The sequence below is a fragment of the Osmerus mordax genome, chromosome 7 (assembly GCF_038355195.1).
Source record: "Osmerus mordax isolate fOsmMor3 chromosome 7, fOsmMor3.pri, whole genome shotgun sequence".
Classification (NCBI taxonomy): Eukaryota; Metazoa; Chordata; class Actinopteri; order Osmeriformes; family Osmeridae; genus Osmerus; species Osmerus mordax.
In genome coordinates, this window is record NC_090056.1 from 16,332,126 (window position 1) to 16,354,625 (window position 22,500).

At 49.1% G+C, this 22,500-nt stretch overlaps 2 protein-coding genes across 2 annotated transcripts in view; one reads left to right on the forward strand and one right to left on the reverse strand.

The window, feature by feature from the left end:
• The window catches only part of kcnd1 (potassium voltage-gated channel, Shal-related subfamily, member 1), an 8,684-nt gene extending 6,689 nt beyond the window's left edge, over positions 1–1,995 (forward strand). Inside the window, exons 3-6 of the mRNA XM_067239105.1 lie at positions 508–511; positions 965–1,063; positions 1,298–1,539; positions 1,791–1,995. Coding sequence (XP_067095206.1) covers positions 508–511; positions 965–1,063; positions 1,298–1,539; positions 1,791–1,995 — 550 coding nt within the window. The remainder of the gene's footprint in view (positions 1–507; positions 512–964; positions 1,064–1,297; positions 1,540–1,790) is intronic.
• An 11,129-nt stretch (positions 1,996–13,124) lies between these two features.
• On the reverse strand, positions 13,125–20,257 carry LOC136946384 (GLIPR1-like protein 1). Its single transcript, XM_067240696.1, has 5 exons — positions 19,245–20,257; positions 15,428–15,652; positions 15,188–15,297; positions 14,069–14,160; positions 13,125–13,860 (listed from the first exon to the last, which is right to left on the reverse strand). Exons 1-5 carry the CDS (start codon positions 19,494–19,496, stop codon positions 13,460–13,462), a joined length of 1,080 nt encoding a protein of 359 aa, XP_067096797.1. The 5' UTR covers positions 19,497–20,257; the 3' UTR covers positions 13,125–13,459.
• Between the last annotated feature and the right edge of the window lie 2,243 nt (positions 20,258–22,500).

Sequence of the window (22,500 nt, forward strand, 5' to 3'; positions counted from 1 at the left end):
GTGGAAAGAGATTAAATCTTCCTTTCCTCTAATGCGTCAGGTCGGGTTCAGACTGGGTAATCTTTATTCTGTTTCTCCACCCTACGCTCCTGAAAGACACTCTAATCCAATATTTACTATCCCACAGTCAGACCAGGCTATTTTTCCAGCCTGGATCTATAATGCCATTACTAACGGCTCTGCACAGCTATTTATATCACCACACTACACCCCCCCCCACCCCCCGCCTCTGTCACCCCCCCTTCTCTCCATCCACCTGTGTCCCTCCACCCCCCCCCCCCCCACACACACACACACACACACAACACACTCCCTCAGAAGCTTTCCATTTGCTCCCTGTAACCTTCCATCCATCCGCCCTCCCTCTCCACCTCTGTGTCCTCCTCCCTCCCCTCTCCTTCCTTCCATTCTGCTCCTGGGCCAGTGAGTGGGGGGTAGGTGGGGGGGGGGGGGGGGGGGGGGTTGCAGAGAGGGTGTAGCTCATGTCCCCTGTGTGTCTGTCTGCAGGCTGGTCTCTCCCTCCATCTTACTCCAACACTCCTTCTCTTCTTTCTTTCTCAACCCCCCCCCCTTCTCCCCGTTCCCCCTCCACCCCCCCTTCCCCCTCCACCCCCCGTTCCCCCTCCACCCCCCGTTCCCTCTCCACCCCCCGTTCCCTCTCCACCCCCCGTTCCCCCTCCACCCCCTGTTCCCCCTCCACCCCCCGTTCCCCCGTTCCCCCTCCACCCCCCGTTCCCCCTCCACCCAGCCCTGCAGAGCTATTTACTGCTAGCTTAGTTACAGTACAGACACAAATCTCCAGAATGATACTGTGGGTTTTTAATACCCACTTCTAAACAGACAGCTACCACCAGCAGGAATGGGATACTTTAACATTATCTGGTTTCGTAGAATACCTCACAGCATTAATCGATTTGGACTCTTGACTGTGTGTGTGTGTATACTTGTGTGTGTTTTCTCTCAGGACCGTCATAACGATGACAGTGCAGCTCTGTGTCTGAAGAACAGGTCTGCGTTCGAACACCAACACCATCATCTGCTCCACTGCCTGGAGAAGACCACTGTGAGTAGCACTTGTCTCCAGAACCTTCTGGCTCCACCTGACCACAGTTCCCTCTGACACCTAAAGAGACGCCCCCGCGGCCGATCCATAACCTGTCCCGGAACACTTCACCAGTACTTCTTTTGACAGGCGCCGTCTTTCCCGCCTCAGTGGAATAACCCGATTCCTTCTCATCTTCTCTCTCCACCACTGCCCTCCGCTCTCTGTCGTCTGTCCCCCCCCGTCCCCCCCCAGAGTCACGAGTTTACAGATGAGATGACCTACAGCGAGGTGTGCATGACCGAGTCCGTGGGCTACCGGACCAGCCGCAGCACTTCCATCTCCAGCCAGCAGGGGGTGCAGCCGTCCACCTGCTGCCCGCGCCGGGCCAAGAGGAGGGCCATCCGCCTGGCCAACTCCACCGTGTCTGTCAGCAGGGGCAGCGTCCAGGAACTGGACACGCTCCACATCCAGAAGACCACCACCATCCCTCAGAGGTGGTTCCTGATCAGTGTCACACATTCCCCACAGAATTACAAATATGAAACCAAGTCTTAGCAGTCGCTGTATGATAGCTAAAGGTTATTGTTCATGAAAACAATGGCTCACGGTGAAGTGATTTTTTTCTACTGTGTTGTATTCTTCAACACAGTCATGTTAGACAGGGGAATTTATCATGCTGCTGAGGGAACGAGAATAGACCGTTCCAAACCACTAACGATCTTTCTGTGTGTGTGTGTGTGTGTAGTCGCTCCAGCCTGAATGCCAGGACCCATGACCTGAAGCTGAACTGTGACGACCGTGACTTCACGGCCGCCATCATCAGCATCCCCACCCCCCCGGCCAACACCCCTGACGAGAGCCTGCCCCCCTCCCCAGCCATCCCAGGGATCCTGCGGAACTCCCGCGCCACCGCCTTCACCCATGATACTGTCAAGATCTCCTCCTTATAACCCTGCCCCTCCGGCCCCCCCTCCCCCTCTCCCCGCCTGCCCCAACCACCCCCTCCCCCCCTCCCCTCCAGCACAGGAGCCAAGGTCCATGCACAAAAGGAGAGGGAGGGGTGTGTCTGAGCGACTGACTGAAGAACAGGATGAGGAGGGGTGGGAAGAAGGGGAGGAGGAGGAGATTAAGCCAACAACGATAAACTTACTTCCATATTCTGCAAACGCTTCACTCCAATACCAACACTAAGTGTCCTGAGTGGACAGGATAGGAGGCATTGAGCAACAAGAAACAAATCAATCGCTTGAACCTAAAGTTCTTGAACCGGTGTGATGTTCTACGAGGACTATGTGACAGAGCTTCCTGTGGGCGTGGTCAGGATGGGGCCAAGTCAGCCCTCGATACAATTAAGGGGGTCCTTCAGGGGACCAATCTCTAGAAAGCATGGTGCTTGCAAACACCATGGTCATGGGAATTATAACTTCTACCAGACAATGTATGCAATTATGAAATCCTAAGAGCATGTGTGTGTGTGAGAGGATGTGGGCTGCCAGGCTGCTGACAGAAGGTCCACATCCAGGACAGGACCTGTGGACACGACCAGATCACCTCAGACAGGCCTGACACACTCATGGTCTGCTACACAAACAACACATGAGGATATGGTCATAGCAGAGAATGGCACAGTACAGCACGGTAGTCGTATGGAATGGGACGGTCGGTGTTTTTCAACAATATTCTTCCCACACAGGCATTGAAAGCCTTTTCCTTTTCAAGATATGCAACGTTAGAACAAGCAGGAAAAAATTACTATACAAAACGTGTGTGTGTATAAAACTTTGCAGGGAAAGATTACGATAAAGACTATAATAATAAAATGCTGAATTATACAGATACATGAACATCTTTAACCGGGAGAACTCTTTGTTAAAACCTGTATTCTGCAGTAGATATCTTCACACGCGTCATCCACCATGACAGAGGTCCGTCGCTGGAGAGAAGGAGAGTTGGAGAGTTGGTACATATGTAACATATTTGGTGTCATACTTCTGTAGGTCACATTGCATCATCAAAAATTTCCCCAAAAATGTAAAAGAAGCGTTGGCGTTGCAGAGCTGACTAGTGTCTTCCCCAGCATGACCCTGTACAGTGGAGGAGGAGGCGGGCCTTGATTGGGCCGCCACCCAGGCCCCGCCTCCTCCGTTTGCATGGAAACCTTTTTGTTTCTCTCAGAACTGTTTGTTTTCCTTTTCCTGATATTTGTGACAACCACCTTGTAGAGGAAACAGACTGGGAACTGTAGGAGTGCTTTCGCCAGACCTGTGTGTTTGGTCCAAATTTTAAAAAGACATATATATATATGTATATATATATATATATATATGAAACATTCAGGCATGTTCCTCGCCAGAATGCATTGTGGGTGAGTGAGTAATGAGTGTGTGTGTGTGTGTATACATCTATGTGTATGTGTGTACGTGAGGTAGCTAGGTTGAGTGGACTGTTGGGTGTTAATCGATCACAAATATGCATGGATACCGTTGTAGGTATTATACGTGTTTTCTCCCAGCAAAGTAGAAGAAGGATCAGTGGCAGTGATGTCAATCAGGGGGGTCATAAAATCGACAGTGAAAGGTCAGGGTTCAAAGGGAGAGTAACCAAGGTACATTTTTGTGTCAGATACCTCATGGTTCCATGTTCTGCACTGTGGCACGGTTGTCCTGTCATGAGCCACAGGCGTGATGCATCTGACTCTTGTCATCGTCCTTGAGGTGAATCCTGAAGTGAATGAAGCCTGTGTGCTCAGTAATGTCATAGAGACCTTCTTTGGGTTTTTCTGTTAGATCATCATGGAGTGGTGCTGTACAATGTTTTACAGGTGTGTGTGTTACGCACACACTAAGTCTGTTCAACTTGCTGTCCGTTTTACAAAGGTTTATTTAGACTCTGTAGCTTTTTTGTTTTGAATCATCAAAATCTCCAATTTCACTTCTTGTATATTTGACACTATGTTTGTGAGTGCTGTTACTTTTGTACTTTACCACACTGAGAATCCTGGATCATTTTCTTTCTCCGTTGTGACAATTTAATTAGCCTTTTGGTCAATATTTGTACTTGTACACAACAGCTGTATCTTTTGATATATCATGACATATCTTTGATTATATTGTTTCTATAATTTAACAGCTGGTATCCTGTTTCAGAGGGTGAGCGCTGCAGTAGGTATGTCTGCAGTACTGACACAGTAGGATGCAGATGATGTGTATGCAGAATCAGCCCTCTCCCACATACACACACACACACACACCCACACACAAACACACTTCCAAACATTCAGCTCTTTATGATAGAGTACAGTCTGCAGGAAGCCCTCTGGTAATCTTCCCGACAACAGGGTTCCAGAGGAGTGTGACTGTGGTGTCACATGGATGCTGCATGTTAGAGGTGTCTCTGCTGTCAGGTGTGTGAGTGAGGACCACCTGACCTCGCTGGGCGGGGACCACTTCTATTCAGACATCAGTGAGCAGGGGGGTAGTGTGTGTGTGTGTGTGTGTTGGGGGGGGTGTATTGGGGGATATGTAGGAAAGGCAGGGGAGGGGGAGGGGAGGTTAATGTGGGGCATGGGGGTTCTTAGTAGGGGAGGATTGCATCACTACTCCTTTCAGCAATAGACATGCACTGATTCCCGAGAGGAGGGGAGGAGGAGGAGGAGGGGAGGAGGAGAGCAAAAGAGGAAGAGAAGGAAGAAATGAAAGAGGAGATGAAAAGCACAGAGGTGTATATTCTATTCCACTAATAAAAAGAGCAGAATTCAGATTGATGTCGACTATCTTTTCCTTGGGTACAGAAAGGGGCTGTGTTTGTTACGTAACGTTTGTGTGTCACTTTGTACAGTGTGGTATTATAGATCATGCTTCAAGGGAACCATCTTCACTTTAGAGCAGTGGAGTTCAAAAAAACATTCAGCTATAGTCTCCAGCCCAGCCATCACCCAGACAAGAGTTGTGAAACACTTCCTTAACATTATTCCTTTAATGTGCTCCCACAGAAGTAACCCAGGCCAAGTGATGAATGAGGATATTGCAGGATCTGATTCATCACACAGACACAACTACAGTTAGCCAACAGTGACACATGGTGGCAGAAAAGTAGAAAAGGTTTCACTGACTAAACAGGAGGCAGAAGAGCATGCTCAGCAACAAGTACCCAGACGTTGTCGTCAGTGGAGATGTTGATTGGATGATTTCTTGGTGGATGATTTCTTGGTAAATTCACACAGCGACTGCTTCCTCTTAATCCCCAGTAGACGACGCCAGGTGTATCTGTTGACGACATGAGAGAAGATTGAAACTGTCGTCAAGATCAAGACGCTGGTAGCCACGAAACACCACAGACATCTGGCCACTGTTCATCATAGTCTGATTGAAGGTATACTGAAGACCTCCTAGTCACCACCATTTCCTTTGCAGTCATAAAAAATGTGTCATCTTAGAATAATGTACCATCACTTTTATTTGGCGTTCCGAGTTCCAGATAAAATAACGTTTTCTCACCATTTTCTCCTCCATTCAAACCAAAACCCTAGTTCACCAGCAGGTGGTGCTGTCTGCTCAGGAAGCGCTCAAGCCCTCTCCTGTCAAGACCAACCGGCCAGACTATGTTCAGAATGGACGAAATAATCATAAATAATAATTTGTGTGTTTTGTAACCTTGGTCCTTGGGGCCCACTGCCCTGCAAGTGTTAGATGTTTCCTTCTTCCAACTCGCCCGATTCAAATTAATGGGTCGTTATCAGGCTTCTGCAGAGCTTAATGGCAACCCATTCATTTGAATTAAGTGTGTTGGAGCAGGGAAAATTCTCAAACTCACAGCGCATTGGGCCCTAAGGATGGTTCATTTGTGTTATTCATTCAAGTATAACTGCTATACCTTGGTTGGTTAGTGTTTAACTAATGAAATCATAATCGGATGGAGACGAGAGATAAAACTATAAATATGACAAATGTTGGAATGAGTGAAGAAATAGAACATTAGACTTAGTGAAGTTCAATACTTTTATTAAAGAATCAATTTCCACAGAACTCAGGATCATACAGTGATCTGAAACATCACTTGGCTGAAAAATGACAGGCCTTAGACGGACCCTAGTGATGGTGAAGAGGGAACACGCACACGCACACACACACACACACCAAGTCCTTGAATAAATTCAGAGGAGCGACCAACACACCTCCACACGACCGAAATACTAAATACCAGAAAATTGAAAACATTGTGCCATAGTGTCTGCTCACTGCCCACACCCTACGGCCCTCAACAAGTGAAATGGGGCACCCTAGTCTAGATTGATGAACTGGGATGTGAGTAGTGCAGTCACATCTCCCTGCTGGAGAAACATCTACAACACGTAAGATTGTACAACACAAATACACTACCTGAGTCTTCCTAGGAAATAAAGCGTTAGTTTCGTTATCCTACCACAAGCAGCAAGAGATCACAGCAGAGTCTAGTCTGGAGCCAAATGCGTTGCAACAATTCAATGACAATGACACATGCTTCGGTACGGTTCGCACAGTTGTATGGTTGTGATTTCCCTCCGTAGCATCTACCACAGTTGTGTGCTGTGCTGTGGAGTGTTGGAGCAGACAGTAACAGGCAACAGCACAGTGACTGGTGAGCACAGCAGCCTCGTAACAAATAGTGCCTCATACTGCTATAGAGATTTATATATATATATGCAGATCATTGATATCTGTGCATACTGCCACAGTCTAACACTGCAGTTGATCCTGCTGATGAAGTCCACAGTGCCCGAGCAGGCTGGTGATGCCAGAGAGCCCGCAAACAGTTGTGATGTGACAGTTTGTGATGCGCTGTCTTAGACAGAGCTTGGATCCGGTGGGAGAGAGGAGAACATGAGGTAGTTACAGTAGAATCACATACCTGACTCCCTCGATACACACACACACACACACACTTTAAACAGTTGTGACAGAGAGCAGGGGGCTGGGGCAGAGGGTTTGGTCGGCCAGGCCCAGTCTGGTCCCGTGGGTCAGCAGTTCCTCCACAGTGGTCCAGTCATCCAGCAGCTTGTGGTTCCTCAGTCGGCTCTGCTTCCTATGACTCAGCTCCAGGACCGACCTGCAGCCCGACCCAGAGCTCACTACTCCAGAACTTGTTTCCAGCCCCCCGCCGCCCTCCTTCCTCCCACCTTCCGCCCCGCCTCGACCTTCCGCCCCGCCTCGAGCTACCTTCCTCTGCCTCTGCTGCCTCGCCAGTACCAGGTGGCGCCGCCGCTCTGTCCTGTTCCAGTAACGCCCCGCCCAGCCCTCGCCACGAGCCTCCTCGTCCGTGGTGACCTCACTGCGCTCGTCTGCCAATCGGGAGGCCCGGGCCTTGAGCAGCTGGTTCCTGGCCATGCGAGGGGTCCGGGAGCGAGGGGAGCCCCCTCCCAAAGTGTTGTAGAGGGGGCTGCAGGAGGGATCAGGCTGGGGGGGCAGGGGGGCCAGGGTCTGGACACCACGCCAGTCAGCTGTCCCTCCAGACCCACAACCAGACCCTGGTCTTGACCCACAACCCGACCCAGACCCAGAACCAGGCCTCTTGGTGGGGCCCAGTGAGTCTGAGCCCAGCCTCTGACTGGGGGTGGTAATATACTGCTCTCTGGCTCCAGCTTCAGCAGCCCTCCTCTCCTGCCTGTACTCCCCCTGCCAGGCAGCCTCCCCTTGGCTGCCCTGGGCCCCCAGAGGTCCCCTGCTCTCCTCCCTGGCCTGCCTGCCATAGCCTTGGTGTCCCAGGGGCAGGGCAGGGTGGCTGGCCCGTCTCCGCTCACTCAGGTCCTGCAGTGTGTAGCTGCGGCCGGGCAGCTCCATGGAGACGTGCTGGTTTATCCGGAGCGCCCTCCGCTGGCAGGGCTCGGTACGACAGCTGGCAGCCAGACTGGGGCCTGCTTGATGCCGGCCCAGGGACGGACTGCAAGCATTCCGGATCTGCCCAGAATTACCCATGGTGCACTGGTGTGAGGCGGGGGTCTGTTCCGAAGCCCGGGCCTCAGGGATAGACTCCAAATCCCAGCGTGCTTTGCTCCCTGGCCACTGGTCACGGGGAAGGTGCCTAGTCCGACGGCTATGCATGCGCCCGTCTAGAATCTTCTGGACGCGTCGGAACTCTCCCGTGCTGATGCTGTGGAAGCCAGAGTCGCTGAGCTCGGAGGAGAGGAGGGACTCTGAGGAGGAGGAGGAGCCTCGGCTGGTGTGACCCGGGGGGGAGGACACAGCCTCCTCAGGGCCCTCCTCGCTCTCAGGCTCTGAGAGCTCCCCCTGGTGGATGCTGCCGTCAGTGCAGCCAAGCCCACTGTCTCTCTCATGGAGAGGCAGGTAGCCCAGTGGAGGCTCCAACCAGCCTGACTCGTACTCTCCCTGGAGATGAGATGAGAGGAGCATGGTTGTATATTACCATTACGCTGAAAATAGTATCAGTATTATTGATCGCTAACAGATATCCTGCAGGTTGGCAGAATTCTTTATTGTTTATATCGTTGGTGAGTTGATAGATCCAATCATGTGATCAATTACCTGACTCAGCAAGCTGTTGGGGTCTTCCTGGTCAGTATTACAGCAACCAATCAGACAGTTGCGGTTGTTGGGCTGGTAGCTCAACACATCAGAGTCCTAAAACAGAGGCAGTTCAGTTGTTTAGTTCATAACACAATAAATGAAGATGAATGAAGGATAAATTAATTAAACAATGAATGAATTAAACAATGAATGAATCAAACAATGAATTATGAATGAATTATGTAATCAATTAATTCATAAACGTGCCTGATAATCAAGACTGTCAATTTCATCCACGCCATAGGACACACTAGGTAGGTAGCCATTGGCTGAGTAGAGGTCAGGTGGCAGGTTCCTGGGGTCGTAATAGGGCCTAAAAAGAAGCAGTCATTACCTTCAAACCTCTATGACATTTTGAATGAATATCTCTATCTGATACTGATTGCAGCTGCATTGTTTTCTGACTACACTGCCCCTTAAACTCCTGGAATCAGAGTCGCTTAGTTCCAAAAGTTGACCCCCCAGGAGCAGCGGTGCCTACCCCTGTGCGTAGCCCCCCAGGGCGGGTTCAGACCCCTCCACCACCCCCAGTCTGCGGAGGGCTTCCCAGTGGCGCTCTGTCTGCGTGCTGCAGTCGGTCGTGTAGCACTGGTGATGTCTCCGCCCCTTCCGGCCCTCCACCTGCACGGTGACTGGCTGGCCGTATTCATCCAGGAAGTGCAACTCTTTGCGATGACGGCGGGACTTTTCGCGCCCTTTACCCTGGAGACGAAGCACACACGGACAGTTTGGGCCAAGGCGTTAGATGACCGCGGCTTGACATAGCCAAACATGACCATGAAAACACAGTACATTCCATCATCCATGTGACCTCACATAGGCCTCACACGTCATCTGAAAGGTTGTGGACTCATCTCAACTCAGGCTCTGTCTCTGCTAAATACACATGGAAGGCTGCATGTGAGGGAAGCAGAGTCAACAGGCCTGGCTGAAACAGGCTCCACCGTCCTCGCCCCTGGTACCGGCTGCAGAGATGTAGGTCAGAGCTAGCCCCACACCTTGTTTGACCCCCAACCCCCTGGGGCTAACTCTGAACCTCCTGCTCTCTCTGTTTGACTCTCTCTCTCTCTCTGTCTGTTTCTCTCTCTAGCTACTCTGTGCTCTACTACAAAACCCCTGCAGAGGCATCCCAGGCCAGGCTCTTCCACTTCAGTTCACCCTGACAGAGAGAGAGAGAGAGAGAGACAGAGAGAGAGAGAGAGAGAGAGAGAGAGAGAGAGAGAGAGAGAGAGAGAGAGAGAGAGAGAGAGAGCACAAGCACCCTATCTATAATGACTCATAGCCCAGGGACAACAGAACTGGCCTTTTTCGGGTCTCAGGCATGTGTGTTTACGTGTTTTTGTTTTGGGTGCTTTTGTTGTGCCTGTGTGTGTCTCTGTGTTTTTGTGTGTGTTCCTGAATTACTCTTAAAATACAGTACCACTCTTTTCACCACCCCTCGAGTGATCTAGGGTTTCATCTTCTGTGGAACTGCAGGACAGAGTCCAGAACTCATTTCCATATGGACAAATTAAAGTATATCTTACCTTATCTCTTTACCCTATATAGAGCTCAAACAGATATAACTGTACATCTATCTAAAGCTATAGTTCTATACTGTAAACATGTTCGAGTCGGGCCAATGAGGCCACCCGTTATGTCTCTCTCTCTCTCTCTCTCTCTCTCTCTCTCTCTCTCTCTCTCTCTCTCTCTCTCTCTCTCTCTCTCTGTATATATATTATATATATATATTATATATAAACTGTATATACTATACTGTATATATAGGGCCTATATTTACAATAATTTTCGCAAACACCTGCTAAACACATACATCACATGTGAAGCTATTAAGCATAGTGTTAACTATTGAAAGGAAAACAGACACATTTTGTACTCACTTCCTTTCTTATGGTCCGTCCACTGTCCTGAGAGTCGACAGCCCATGTCTGTCTGTGCAGCAGCGATGGCACCCGAGAGAACCTAGCTACGCAGGGAATAGAGGAGAGGAGGGATGAGAGGGGAGGCCGGGCGCCAAGGTAACAGAGGTATTCCGCCAGTCCAGAGGAATGGAGGCGGTCGAAAGAACAGGTGCATTGACGCTGCTTGTTTCAGAATGCAGAACGCGTCCAAAAGGACAGACCGGGGGGACACCGAATGGGTAGCCCTACCACAGCGGTTAGCCCGGTTTAAATATCAGATCGGATGCTCTGCGGCGGCGGAGAAACCCTGCACTCATCCGTTTCTCTCTCTCTCTTTCGCTCTGTCTCTCTCTCTCTCCTTCTCGCTCTCTCGCACTCGCCCTCTCTCGCTAGCACTCGCTCTTTCTCGCTCTCGCTCTCGCTCTTGCTCTCTCTCTCTCTCTCTCTCTCTCTCTCTCTCTCTCTCTCTCTCTCTCTCTCTCTCTCTCTCTCTCTCTCGCTCATCGTCTGTTTCCCCAGATTCACATCCTAAACAGTAGCTCTTCTCATACATATTAATTGCCTCGTTCACCAATGGACCATTCTCTGATCAAGATCATAAGAAGAAGGCGGACCTCTTTTGTCATTGGTTTACCGTTTCCGCCTGTCAAACATCCATTCATGTGTTGCTGTGAAATGCCCATACTTCCACACCGTATGTTACGTTATAAAGCAACTGGGTGGACTGTACACAGATTATCAATCAATCTGTATTACCCGTTTATATGTGTAATTCCACTCGGAAATAGGAAAATGCGCAGAAAAAAAAAGATTTATCACCTCCAAAATGCAGCCATCAGTCTGTATCTGTCAGCAGTGCCTGCCAAGCTGGACAATCCAGGAGAATGAGGTTAGTAATGGAAGGCAGGCAGATAAGACAGGAAGTGAGATGTTATGTAACTAATATTTATGCTGGCTAATGAGCTTTTCTTCTGGACTCAAGGGAGACAGAATTAACACATGGATCACCTCTCAGCCCTCCCCACCCCCACAACCCATGAAACTATCCCTGGCTAGCATGGTTTAACTGTGGTTTGGTGACCTCACTCACACCCCGACAGAAATTCCAAGGAGTTACAACAGGTCAGTCATATCAGTACTCCCAGGGTTTCATCACTGTGTTCCTGACTATTTGAAAGGTTTTTTGTTCATTTTACCTAAATGTCACAACACATTAGATTTTTTTGTGACAATTTGTTATCTGGAGAGAAGAAAAGAGATTGAGAGTGTTTGTGTGATAAAGAGAGAAACGGAAAGTGGTAGAGAACTAGAGAGAATGTGACAGAAGGGAGAGAGAGATTTGGAATTGGAGTAAAACAGGGAGCCATGCCATAGAGAGAGAGAGACAGAGCGAGAGAGAGAGAGAGAGAGAGAGAGAGAGAGAGAGAGAGAGAGAGAGAGAGGAGAGAAAAGAGGGTATACCAGGCCATGTCAGACTGTATCATGTCCCCACTAGTGCCAGGCCCTCTCCTTTTCCTCTCCTCTCCACCCATCTCCTCTCCCTCTCCTCTCCCCCATCCACCAGGCCCTGTGGTCAAGGTTGACACTGTCCTGCATATGTCTCTCCAGTCCTTCACAGCCATAGCAACGACTGTGTGCAATCCAGGCTGCAGTCCAGTCAGCATGTGAATGCCTAGTACACCACGTACACACACACTGCACACAGTACATAGAGGCAGCGTCATCACACAGTAGGTGCTAGCTATCCACCCGCCTGCATCTGTTACACACTTCACTACAGTCGTTTGCACCAGTTACGGGACAGAGCCCAACAGTGGCCAGGACCTCCAGGATGAGAGGTTTGCCAGCTGACAGGGTGGCGTAGGAACGAATGTCAGAATGTTCACAAACCTAAATGTGTCACTTCCTGTCCCGTTAGGAGGTCATGCGGCGAACCTCCCCTGTGATGTAACGTGACATTTCAACATCTCTTACAGGCTTCGCTGCCCTCTTTAAAAACAGACAATATAAGAGAATACCGAAGAACGTTCTCGAGTTCCTCTGCAGCATCAGGCCAGACCATGGAACATTCTCTAGTTCTCTGTAGCACCAGAGGAAAGTTCTCTGTGAACCACAACTCAATACCATAGAACAGTGTCAGATTAGAACCAAGCTGTTGAGTCCTAATGTTCCTGCCAGATTTAGCCTCTGTGCGAAGTGAAGTGCTAGTTAATGAATATTTCAGTTGAGCTGTGTGCTTCACTCACCAAGCCTGATTCCCTCAACTTTACTCTGTTTTTTCTCTCTCTCTCACCCTAGGTTACCTCCTACAGTAACAAGGCTTTTCACTTTCCTACCCCTCTTCCTTATTCCATCTCTCCTCCATTCCAACACTCTCTAAAGTTTTTTAAAAAGTTTTTTTCCCTCCCAATTTTCTGTGCATGTGTATAAAAGAGGCAGAGGAAGATATTAAGAGGAAGACAGGGAAGAAGAGCCTGATGATGTTACCTCGGTTACGAGAAGCTGCTGAGACATGATATTAGACAAAACCTTTCTCTAAGCAGGCCGACAGTTCCAGCTTAGAATAGCTTATTCCGGGGCATAGAAATGATAGTAGGACTGATGGAAGGTATTAGACAATAGAGCAACCAACACCTAGTTTATTCATATTATATACAGACATGTACAGAATCATTCCGTATTGAAAAGTGAATCCCAATCATATTTGTAAAGTATGTGCCTTGCTGTCAAAACTAGTTGCGGATAGCTACATTTGTTTTATACAGTATAAATTGGTAATGCATTATTAAGATGCTGTGCCGTGCATAAGGCTTTTGCTAAGAAGGTATGCTGTGGTTAATTAGGTATAAATCCCTGTTGTAACATTATGTCCAGGTCAACTCCAGTTTTATGAATGAACAGTGCGTGGTGTCGGGTAAATTTACATCAAGTCATGTACACCACACACACAGACCTCACAGCCCCAATGAGAGAAGGACAACTACTCCAATCGTGACGAAGGCAGGTTTAGTAGACATTCCTGCAGATGACATATTCATCTCCTTATCGTCCCTCTCCACGGCCTGTTCATTCACCCGTCCCTCTTCTCCCTCCGTACTCTTTGTCCCGGTTGGCTCCCTGTCCTCTTGGGTGGGCCCCGGGCCGGGGGTAGGCCCTGGGCCGTGGGTAGGCCCTGGGCCGTGGGTAGGCCTTGGGCCGGGGGTAGGCCCTGGGCCAGGGGTATGTCCCGGGCCGGAGATAGGCTCCAGGCCTGGCTCGTGTGGAGGGTTGGAAGACGCAGCAATGGCAGAGTCGGGGGCGTCTGACGTAGGCTCTTCCCAAGGGGTGGGTTCATCTGTGGGCTCAGCAGCAGGTACTAGGGGACACCAGGAAAACAGGCGTTACAGCTGGCATGGAGAACTGACTTTTCTTTCTTTCTTTAGCAGTAGGGAGAAGCAAGAGGGATCAGGGAGAACGCCTTGAGCTACGAGGAGCAGTGAAAGGGAGTAAGGAGGAGCAATAAGCATGGAGGAGGAGAAGGGGAGTGGGAAGGAGAACAGCCAGGAGAATCAGAGAGGCCTTACCACATAAGCTGTCCTGACAGCTAGGGACATCGCTTGAACACTTGGAGCACGGTGGTCCCTCCTCATAGGGCAGGACCTCTGGATAGTTGCCCCTAGAACACACACCCACAACGTACAAACAACACACGGAACACATACAGAACACACAAACACAGCACAGACATAAAAAATACAATTGCAGTAAAGAGTGAGTCCTCGTTGGTGGTCAATCAGGGTGAAGCACTTTAAAACATATTTACATGCAGAGATAGCAAAAGTACACTCATCCTTCACTCAAGTAAAAGTACAGATACTCATGTTTAAAATGACTGGTAAAAGTTATTTTACCAGAACTGACTACACTTTTTCACTCAAGTTGAAGAAAAGAAGTGTGGGCTCTGACATATACTTAAGTAAAAAGATGCCATTACTACTACCTGTTTTAGTGTCACGCTAGTAACTGGACCTCACATTATATTAATACAAAAATACACCATAGACGCATTCGCCGGGAATAATTTTTGTCGCCGACAATTTCGAACATCTCCCTCATATATGGCCATGGGCCCGCCGATAGGGGGGGAAACAGGTCTGTTATCCCGGGCCCAGGGTTATTTAGGAGATGAGAGAGGAGGAGAGGGGAGAGGAGACGAGAGAAGCTTAAAACAGACTAGAGTAGAGTGTGTGTGGTATCAGGTAGATTGTGTGTGGTATCAGGTAGAGTGTGTGTGGTGTCAGGTAGAGTGTGTGTGGTGTCAGGTAGATTGTGTGTGGTGTCAGGTAGAGTGTGTGTGGTATCAGATAGAGTTTGTGTGGTATCAGGTACAGTGTGTGTGGTGTCAGGTAGAGTGTGTGTGGTGTCAGGTAGAGTGTGTGTGGTATCAGGTAGAGTGTGTGTGGTATCAGATAGAGTGTGTGTGGTATCAGGTAGATTGTGTGTGGTATCAGGTAGAGTGTGTGTGGTATCAGGTAGATTGTGTGTGGTATCAGGTAGAGTGTGTGGTGTCAGGTAGAGTGTGTGTGGTGTCAGGTAGAGTGTGTGTGGTGTCAGGTAGATTGTGTGTGGTGTCAGGTAGAGTGTGTGTGGTATCAGGTAGTGTGTGTGGTATCAGATAGAGTTTGTGTGGTATCAGGTCTTACGCTGGGAAGTAATTGCAGACCAGGAAGGTGGATTTCTTAAATTCCAGCCCCTCCATCGTGTCACAGACATGGGTGGCACAGCCCACTGCAGATGACTGCGCCCACACCATCTGAAACACAAACACACACACACACAAACACCAATGTGAAGGCATTCATTTAGCAGGTGCTTTTTTCAATGCACAAGGTACAGGATAGTAGTCTAGTTTGTGTACACAAGTGTACCATAGTCATGTTTACCTGAGTGTAGTGCCCACACATCTTTCCCTCCTCACAGTCTGTTGTCGCGAAATCATAGCTGTGGTGCTCCAAGAACCAGTCCTTCAGCGCCTGTTCCAGGTCCAGTGAGCTTTCAGTGACATACAGGTTCTCCCCAGTGTTCATCTCCTGCAGGTCCGGGTTGTGGTTCCAGATACATTTGACTGCATAGCTCTCCGCCAGAATTCGTAGCTTCTCATCCCATCGCTGAAGGACAGAGGGACAGAAAGACTGGTTCCTGATTCCTGTTGTTGCAGTGACTCCCAGTGACAGCCAGGGGGAGACACTACCCCACATCACAGTACACCATCCGACAGTCCTCCGCAGCGGCACGTCCACAACATTTGATATGGGGTGACCGAGATAGGGCGCAGACCAAATGAACCCGATGGGAGGCGGAATATTTTCATAAACTACTATTATACATGACTATGATGGTTCAACACATAACTTTTATTTAAGTTACGATGTGAGGAGGGGGCGGTGGTGGTAATGGGGGTGGGGGGGGGCAATCAGACAAGGCCCTGATAATGCATACATCTCCCCTGAGGCTATGGTTGGGGTCAATATGGGAGGGTCTTATTATGATCACATTGGTCTTAACATTGGGAGTCAGATGGCTGAGCGGTTAGGGAGTCAGGCTATTAATCAGAAGGTTGTTGGTTCGATTCCAGGCCGTGCCAAATGACGTGTGTCCTTGGGCAAGGCACTTCACCTTACTTGCCTTGGGGAGAATGTACTTACCCTGTACTTACTGTAAGTCGCTCTGGATAAGAGTGTCTGCTAAATGACTAAACGTAAATGTTAACATTGTTCTGTCTGTCCTTCTCTTCTCCCCCATGTTTAAAGGTCAAAGGTGACTGTTTGCTGCCCCTCCTGGTGTCACCGTGCAGTGTTACGGTAATACCATGACCTTCGCTCGTCTCTCGACACCAGAACAGGAACCAGGGGACCGTGGTATTTCCCCTCTGAGATCAGCTGTTTCCTCCACAATATTGAGATGATGCTACAGTAAACTGACACATAAAGTTGACTGAGATATTGTTGTAAAATGATAGGCTGAGGCTCAGGTTGAACTTTTCAACCAACGCGGGTTTGATCACTGAAGACAATAAGTATCTCATGACTGCCTGTGTAGCAAATGATAATGAGACCTATCACCTATACACATACTGTAAAGCAATTCCTCCACTCAGTCTTACTGGCAAAGGCCAGCATTCCACAGCCCCATGGTGTATGAGCTTAAAAGCTTTGGATTTGGAATTGTAGATAATATCCTGAATAGATGAAACTGAAGCCCTGAACCGTGTGTGTGTGTGTGTGTGTGTGTGTGTGACAGAGAGAGAGAGTGAGAAAGAGAGATTCCAGAGATGCATAACAAGTCTTGTGATGAGATGTTTGTTTGTTCAGCCACCCGGGATTCCAAAAACACAATGCTCTGGTGTTGGATGATAGCGCGGGTACACACACACACACACACGCACACACACAGTCCACCACCTCTCAGCTGTGTTGGACCCTAAAAAAACAATGACCTCCTTCTCCACATCTGGATAGTATTACACTGACTAACCACACATAGCACACACACACACACGCACACACTCTCACACTCACATACTGGCCATACATACAGTACTGTATACAAAAGCTATTCTCAATCCACAAATATTCTCACGCCATAAGCTTTTTAATTTCCACACATCACTACTCTCTGTCGCAAGACCAAGCTGTCGTGTTTTATGTCATAACAGACATGAGTACCACTGTACCGTAACATGTTTTTACAGCCATTACATCAATCACACAGAGAGCATTACAAGCACATATTGTATGAAACCCATGAAATACTGCTCACCATGCAGGTCTTGACTGGAGGCAATGAGTGTATATAACTGAAAATAGTGTGCGTGATCACTGTAGATAGTTAGATATGCTGATAGGGGATAGGGGATTCACAGAGGTAGAATGGCGTGACAAGACATGGGACAAGGATACTTTGATGTGATCACCAGTAATGTTTTTGGGGCACTTTCCGAAAGGCTCTTGATCTGTTCCTTCTCCTGATCTTGATAGAAACACGCCATCCCTCCAGTGTCTCTCCCGGCCCAGTTCCGGCCCAGTGACTCTCCAAGATCAGAGTGTAAACATGAATATGGAGATGTCCCTGCCGAGACAAGCTGAGATCTCCCGGAATCTGGACAGCACACACACACATTCCTCTGTGAGGATACTCATTCACTCACTCTCTCCTCCATTCCCTCCCTCCCTCCCTCTCTATTTCTCTCTCTATCTCTTTCTCTCTCTTTCTCTCTCTCTCTCCCTCCCTCCCTCCCTCTCTCTTCTCTCTCTCTCTATCTCTCTCTCTCTCTCTCTCTCACTTCACTCCTTCTGTCCTGCTCTTCTCCCCCTCATCCCTCCCTCTTATTGCCAAACTCCAACCCTGAGCCCCTCCCCCCCCCTCCTCCTCCCCCTCCTCCTCTTCCCTCTCCTCCTCCCCCTCCTCCCCCCCCCCCTCCTCCTCCCCCTCCTCTTCCCTCTCCTCCTCCCCCTCCTCCTCCCTCTCCTCCTCCCCCTCCTCCTCCCTCTCCTCATCCCTTTCCTTCTCCTCCCCCTCCTCCTCCCCCTCCTCTTCCCCCTCCTCCCTCTCCTCCTCTCTCTCCCCCTCCTCCTCCCTCTCCTCCTCCTGCTCACACTGTCAGCAGAGGGTGAATGTGACGATGTGTGTTCTCCACTCCAACACTGCATCAACATGGGAATGAGCTGATGCAGAACGACACCATCACCACCTTTCCAGTTCCTGGAACTCAGTGGAGGGAGTGTCCTGGGGTTACACTTCCACATTTACTGTCTGATTTGTTTATGTGGGATTAGGCCCTCTGTGGAGTGACTCAGAAAAATAACTTTAACCAAACAGGATAAAATGTATTGATGATAAATGTTAATGTCCAGGCAATGTTTCACTGGAGTTACAATCTCACTATTACTCTAAGGTAGTTTTTTTTCAGAATTCGGACATTTTAGATTTTTCACGCAGCAGGCATTCCAACTATTCATTGTTTCTTTTCCCTGCTCCAACTTCCCACCCAAGGAGTCCCTCTACCCTCAAAATACACAACGTTAAGTATTTAGCTAATATAGAAACCCAACAGGCTTGCTGTTAAACAGGCTCGCTGTTAAACAGGCTTGCCATTTAACTATTTAAGGTTTCCATGCCTGCTCCAAAGATTCCACCCAAGTAGTCACACTACTATCAAATCACCGACAATCCAACATGAATGGGATCAATCATCCATATTCTACCAAGTGATCTTGTTACGGGTGAGTACAGACTCACCCGTGAGATAGCACATGTATTAAATAGTGGAGAGAAATACAAAGCTTTCTGAATGTAACTGCTTGAATGGCACAAGCTAGAAAGATAGGGCATGTATATCCACAGAATACTGACTGTCTCTTGATTACCAAACCTAGAACAGCCCCATGAAGAGTTAACCTTCCTCCTCCTCATCCAGCTCCTCCAGGTACAGACACAAACAAGCCTGGTCCTGCTACCATATTGAAATGACAGATAAACACACCTACTTTATCTCTCCATCCCTTCCTCCACGGATCCACCACACCTTCCATACTTTTCTCGTCACCCTATTTTGCACCTCTGTGCATCACTTTCAGACTATCCCTCCCTCCATCCCTTCTTTCCTACCTTCCATCCCACTGTCGATCTTTCCATCCACCCCTGTTACTTCCCTCCATCAATCCCTCCATCCTCCCTCCCCCTCTCCCCGCGATGGCTTACCAGGGCCAGCATGTTGGCTGCGCTGGGCTCCACCTGGCCTCTGTGGTGGTTGTGGAGCTGCAGCAGTCTCTCCTCGTCCTCCTGCGTTAACTGGCTGCAGGCAGGGGCCATGCTGAGACACACAACCAAGAGGCCAGTCCACAGGGGAGCCCAGCGCAGGGTAAGTCCAGGAATGGGGGCCTTCCTCTGGGTAGTCTTCCTCTGGATTGTCCCCTGGATCTCTACCCCCTGGAGCGTGGCTGGTCGCTTCATGACTTGGGCGTCAAGTCCCTGTGAGGGTCTCCTCTGATGGTCACCTCTGTGAGGGTGGACCCTGCTGTTCGTTCTGTTCTGCGTGTGTGTGTGTGTGAGAGAATGTCTGTTTGCGTGTTTGTTAGTGTGTGTGTGTCTGATCGTAGTTGCAGTGTATGTGCGTGTTTGTTTGTGGGTCCCTAGAGCTGAAAGACTGTGTGTGTGTGTGTGTGTGTGTGAGAGTTCGTATGGCCTCCGTGTGTGTGAGAGAGTGTGATCCCTCGGCTGTGCCTCTCCCCTCTGTTCTGAAGCTAAGCCTCGTCAGCCCAGCTTTTAGAGGGAGTGCTGGAGAAACAGCAGTGCACAGACTCACACACACTTACTCACTCACTCACACACACACACACCAGCAAGAGATCTCATTACACACACTGCACTGACTGGTACATGCACACACTCACACACTTACTCTGACTCAATAACATACTGATACGCACACATTCATACATGTGTGTGACTCACTCTGTCTTGGCGTGGACACAAGGTGTCAGCACGCAGGTTTCCTCGCTGGTCCCTCAGGACCGATCCTTAACCCACAACATCAGCCGGGTGTCATACCCATCCTGGTGACCCGTGTTGTTCTGCTGGAGCTTCCCTTCACCCTCATGTTCACTCTAACCTTCGCTCCAACCCTCTCAGGAATGGGAAAGAGAGGGAAATATGATCCCGTCCTCCTGATTGGATATGCCCATTGGCTGAATCTGAACTCTGGCAGACCGCAAGCCCGGCTGCACATCTACGTTTATCTTCTTCTGATTGGTGCGTCGCTAGGTGGCTGGTACAGGTTGCCACGGAAGGACTGCTTTGGATGGATATATTTATCAGTCCTTTTGGGAAGTTCCCTGTGTTCCATACTACAGCAATCATCAGACAAACAACAGTCACTACGACTACGATACCAAATACAGCATCAACAACAGCACCAACAACAAATATTATATATTTGTTGGTGCTGTTGTTTTCTCATATTATGTCTAATATATTTGTAGTTTGAATGAGCCATTTTCTAAATTATTTTGAAGGTTTATAACTTCCACCATGAGAAATGACCAGACCATGTGTGTATGGGAGTCAGTTGGCTGAGCGGTGAGGGAGTCGGGCTAGTAATCCGAAGGTTGCCAGTTCGATTCCCGGTCACGCCAACTGACGTTGTGTCCTTGGGCAAGGCACTTCACCCTACTTGCCTTGGGGGAATGTCCCTGTACTTACTGTAAGTCGCTCTGGATAAGAGCGTCTGCTAAATGACTAAATGTAATGTAAAATGTATGTGTGTATGAGTGTATGTTACGTAATGTGTGTGGGGTGTTGGTGCGAGTGTGTGTGCGCGTGCGCGTGTGCGTGTGTGCGTGTGTGTGTGTGTGTGAGAGAGATGCTGTCATCCTAGAGGTTGATGGCCCAGTAATAGGTTTCACATGCTGCGTGTTAGTCCAGGTTGTCAAGGACTTCTGGAACTGAGTGTTTGTTGAAGGGTGTGGAACCTTCATCTACCCAGAACTTTCTGAAACCTGCCGAGAGAGAGAGAGAGAGAGAGAGAGAGAGAGAGAGAGAGAGAGAGAGAGAGAGAGAGAGAGAGAGAGAGAGAGAGAGAGAGAGAGAGAGAGAGAGAGAGAGAGAGAGAGAGAGATGGTGTTTAATCCATAGTGACTGAAGAGGGAGCCGCCCCAGGCATTAGCCATAATGGAAGAGGGATTCTCTGCTAAACAGAACCAGAATTCCTCCTTGGTCAACCCCTCCCTGATATCCAGACCATCTGTTCTCCCAGTCTGAAAGGTTCCAGACAACAACCACAACTTCATGAGCAACATAAATAACAACATCTACCAGCATCTCTACTTAGACACTGCTATCAACCTCCCCTCTCACCCATCTCTTTTTCTTTTCCTTCCATTCCTCCAATCCACCTATCTGCCTTGACCCTTCTACCCTCTGCTCCCTCCATCCCACCCCTTCTCACCTCTTCTCCTTCTCCCCCTATGTTCCCTTGCTGGACTTCCATGGCGCTCCAGTCAGACGGGAGCCATGGAGACGAGAGAGGAGGACAAGGCATATCATGGGGTGTGGTGTCTGTCTACAGCTGAGCATGACTTCAGCTCTGGGCTCTGGACTCCCTCTTCCTCCTCCACCCCAGTTCTTCAGGGGACACCCTAAAGCTTCCCGTCTCCTCCCCAGACATCTGGACCCAATCAGTGGCCTGATGCACAGAGCAGCCCCATCCCCTCGTTCCGGTATCCACTCAACCACTCCCCAAACACTCTGTCCCCTTTTTATCCTGAACGTTTCGATGAGCAGGTTGGATGGTTTCCTCACCAGGGCATGAGACCAAAGCAATCCAAGATATGCTTTGGCATATCTTGGATTCCAGTCACTTGTCTAAGATTCCAATCATTTTCTCGCAAGATTCACTGAATGACCACGTTAATACATTTCTGTGTTGTTAACTTGTTTTCTGTGTTGCCATTATCTGCTGTTGGACATTGAGATGTTCCTGAGATCTGGTCCCGAGGGATGTTGCACAACCTGCAGCAGCATTCTAGAACACGGGCGCTGTCCGGACGTTATGAACAGGAAATTAATTCTGTCTCTGTGAGACAAGGGAGGTTTGTTTTTCTAACAGAACTCTCCTCTCTCCCCTGAACCTGCACCAGAAAATCTGTTAAATCCAACAGACCAGTGTAGAGCAGCAAGGTCAAGACACATCAGAAAAGAGTGGACACACATTCTCTTTCCAAGCAGATAATACAGAACTAACCGCACTGACCTTGACAGATATCCAAATAGATATGGAATGCCTCACTTCCTGTCTCCTGTTTGTACATTACAGAGGTTTATATGATATAACTCCAACGGTTCTCTCGCCGCTCCGTATGTCCACATGGTTGACCACTGGTTTGGGTTAACACGATAGCACCCCACATGATGGTGAGAACACTGCCAACACCACAGTCCATTCTGGACACAGTCTGAC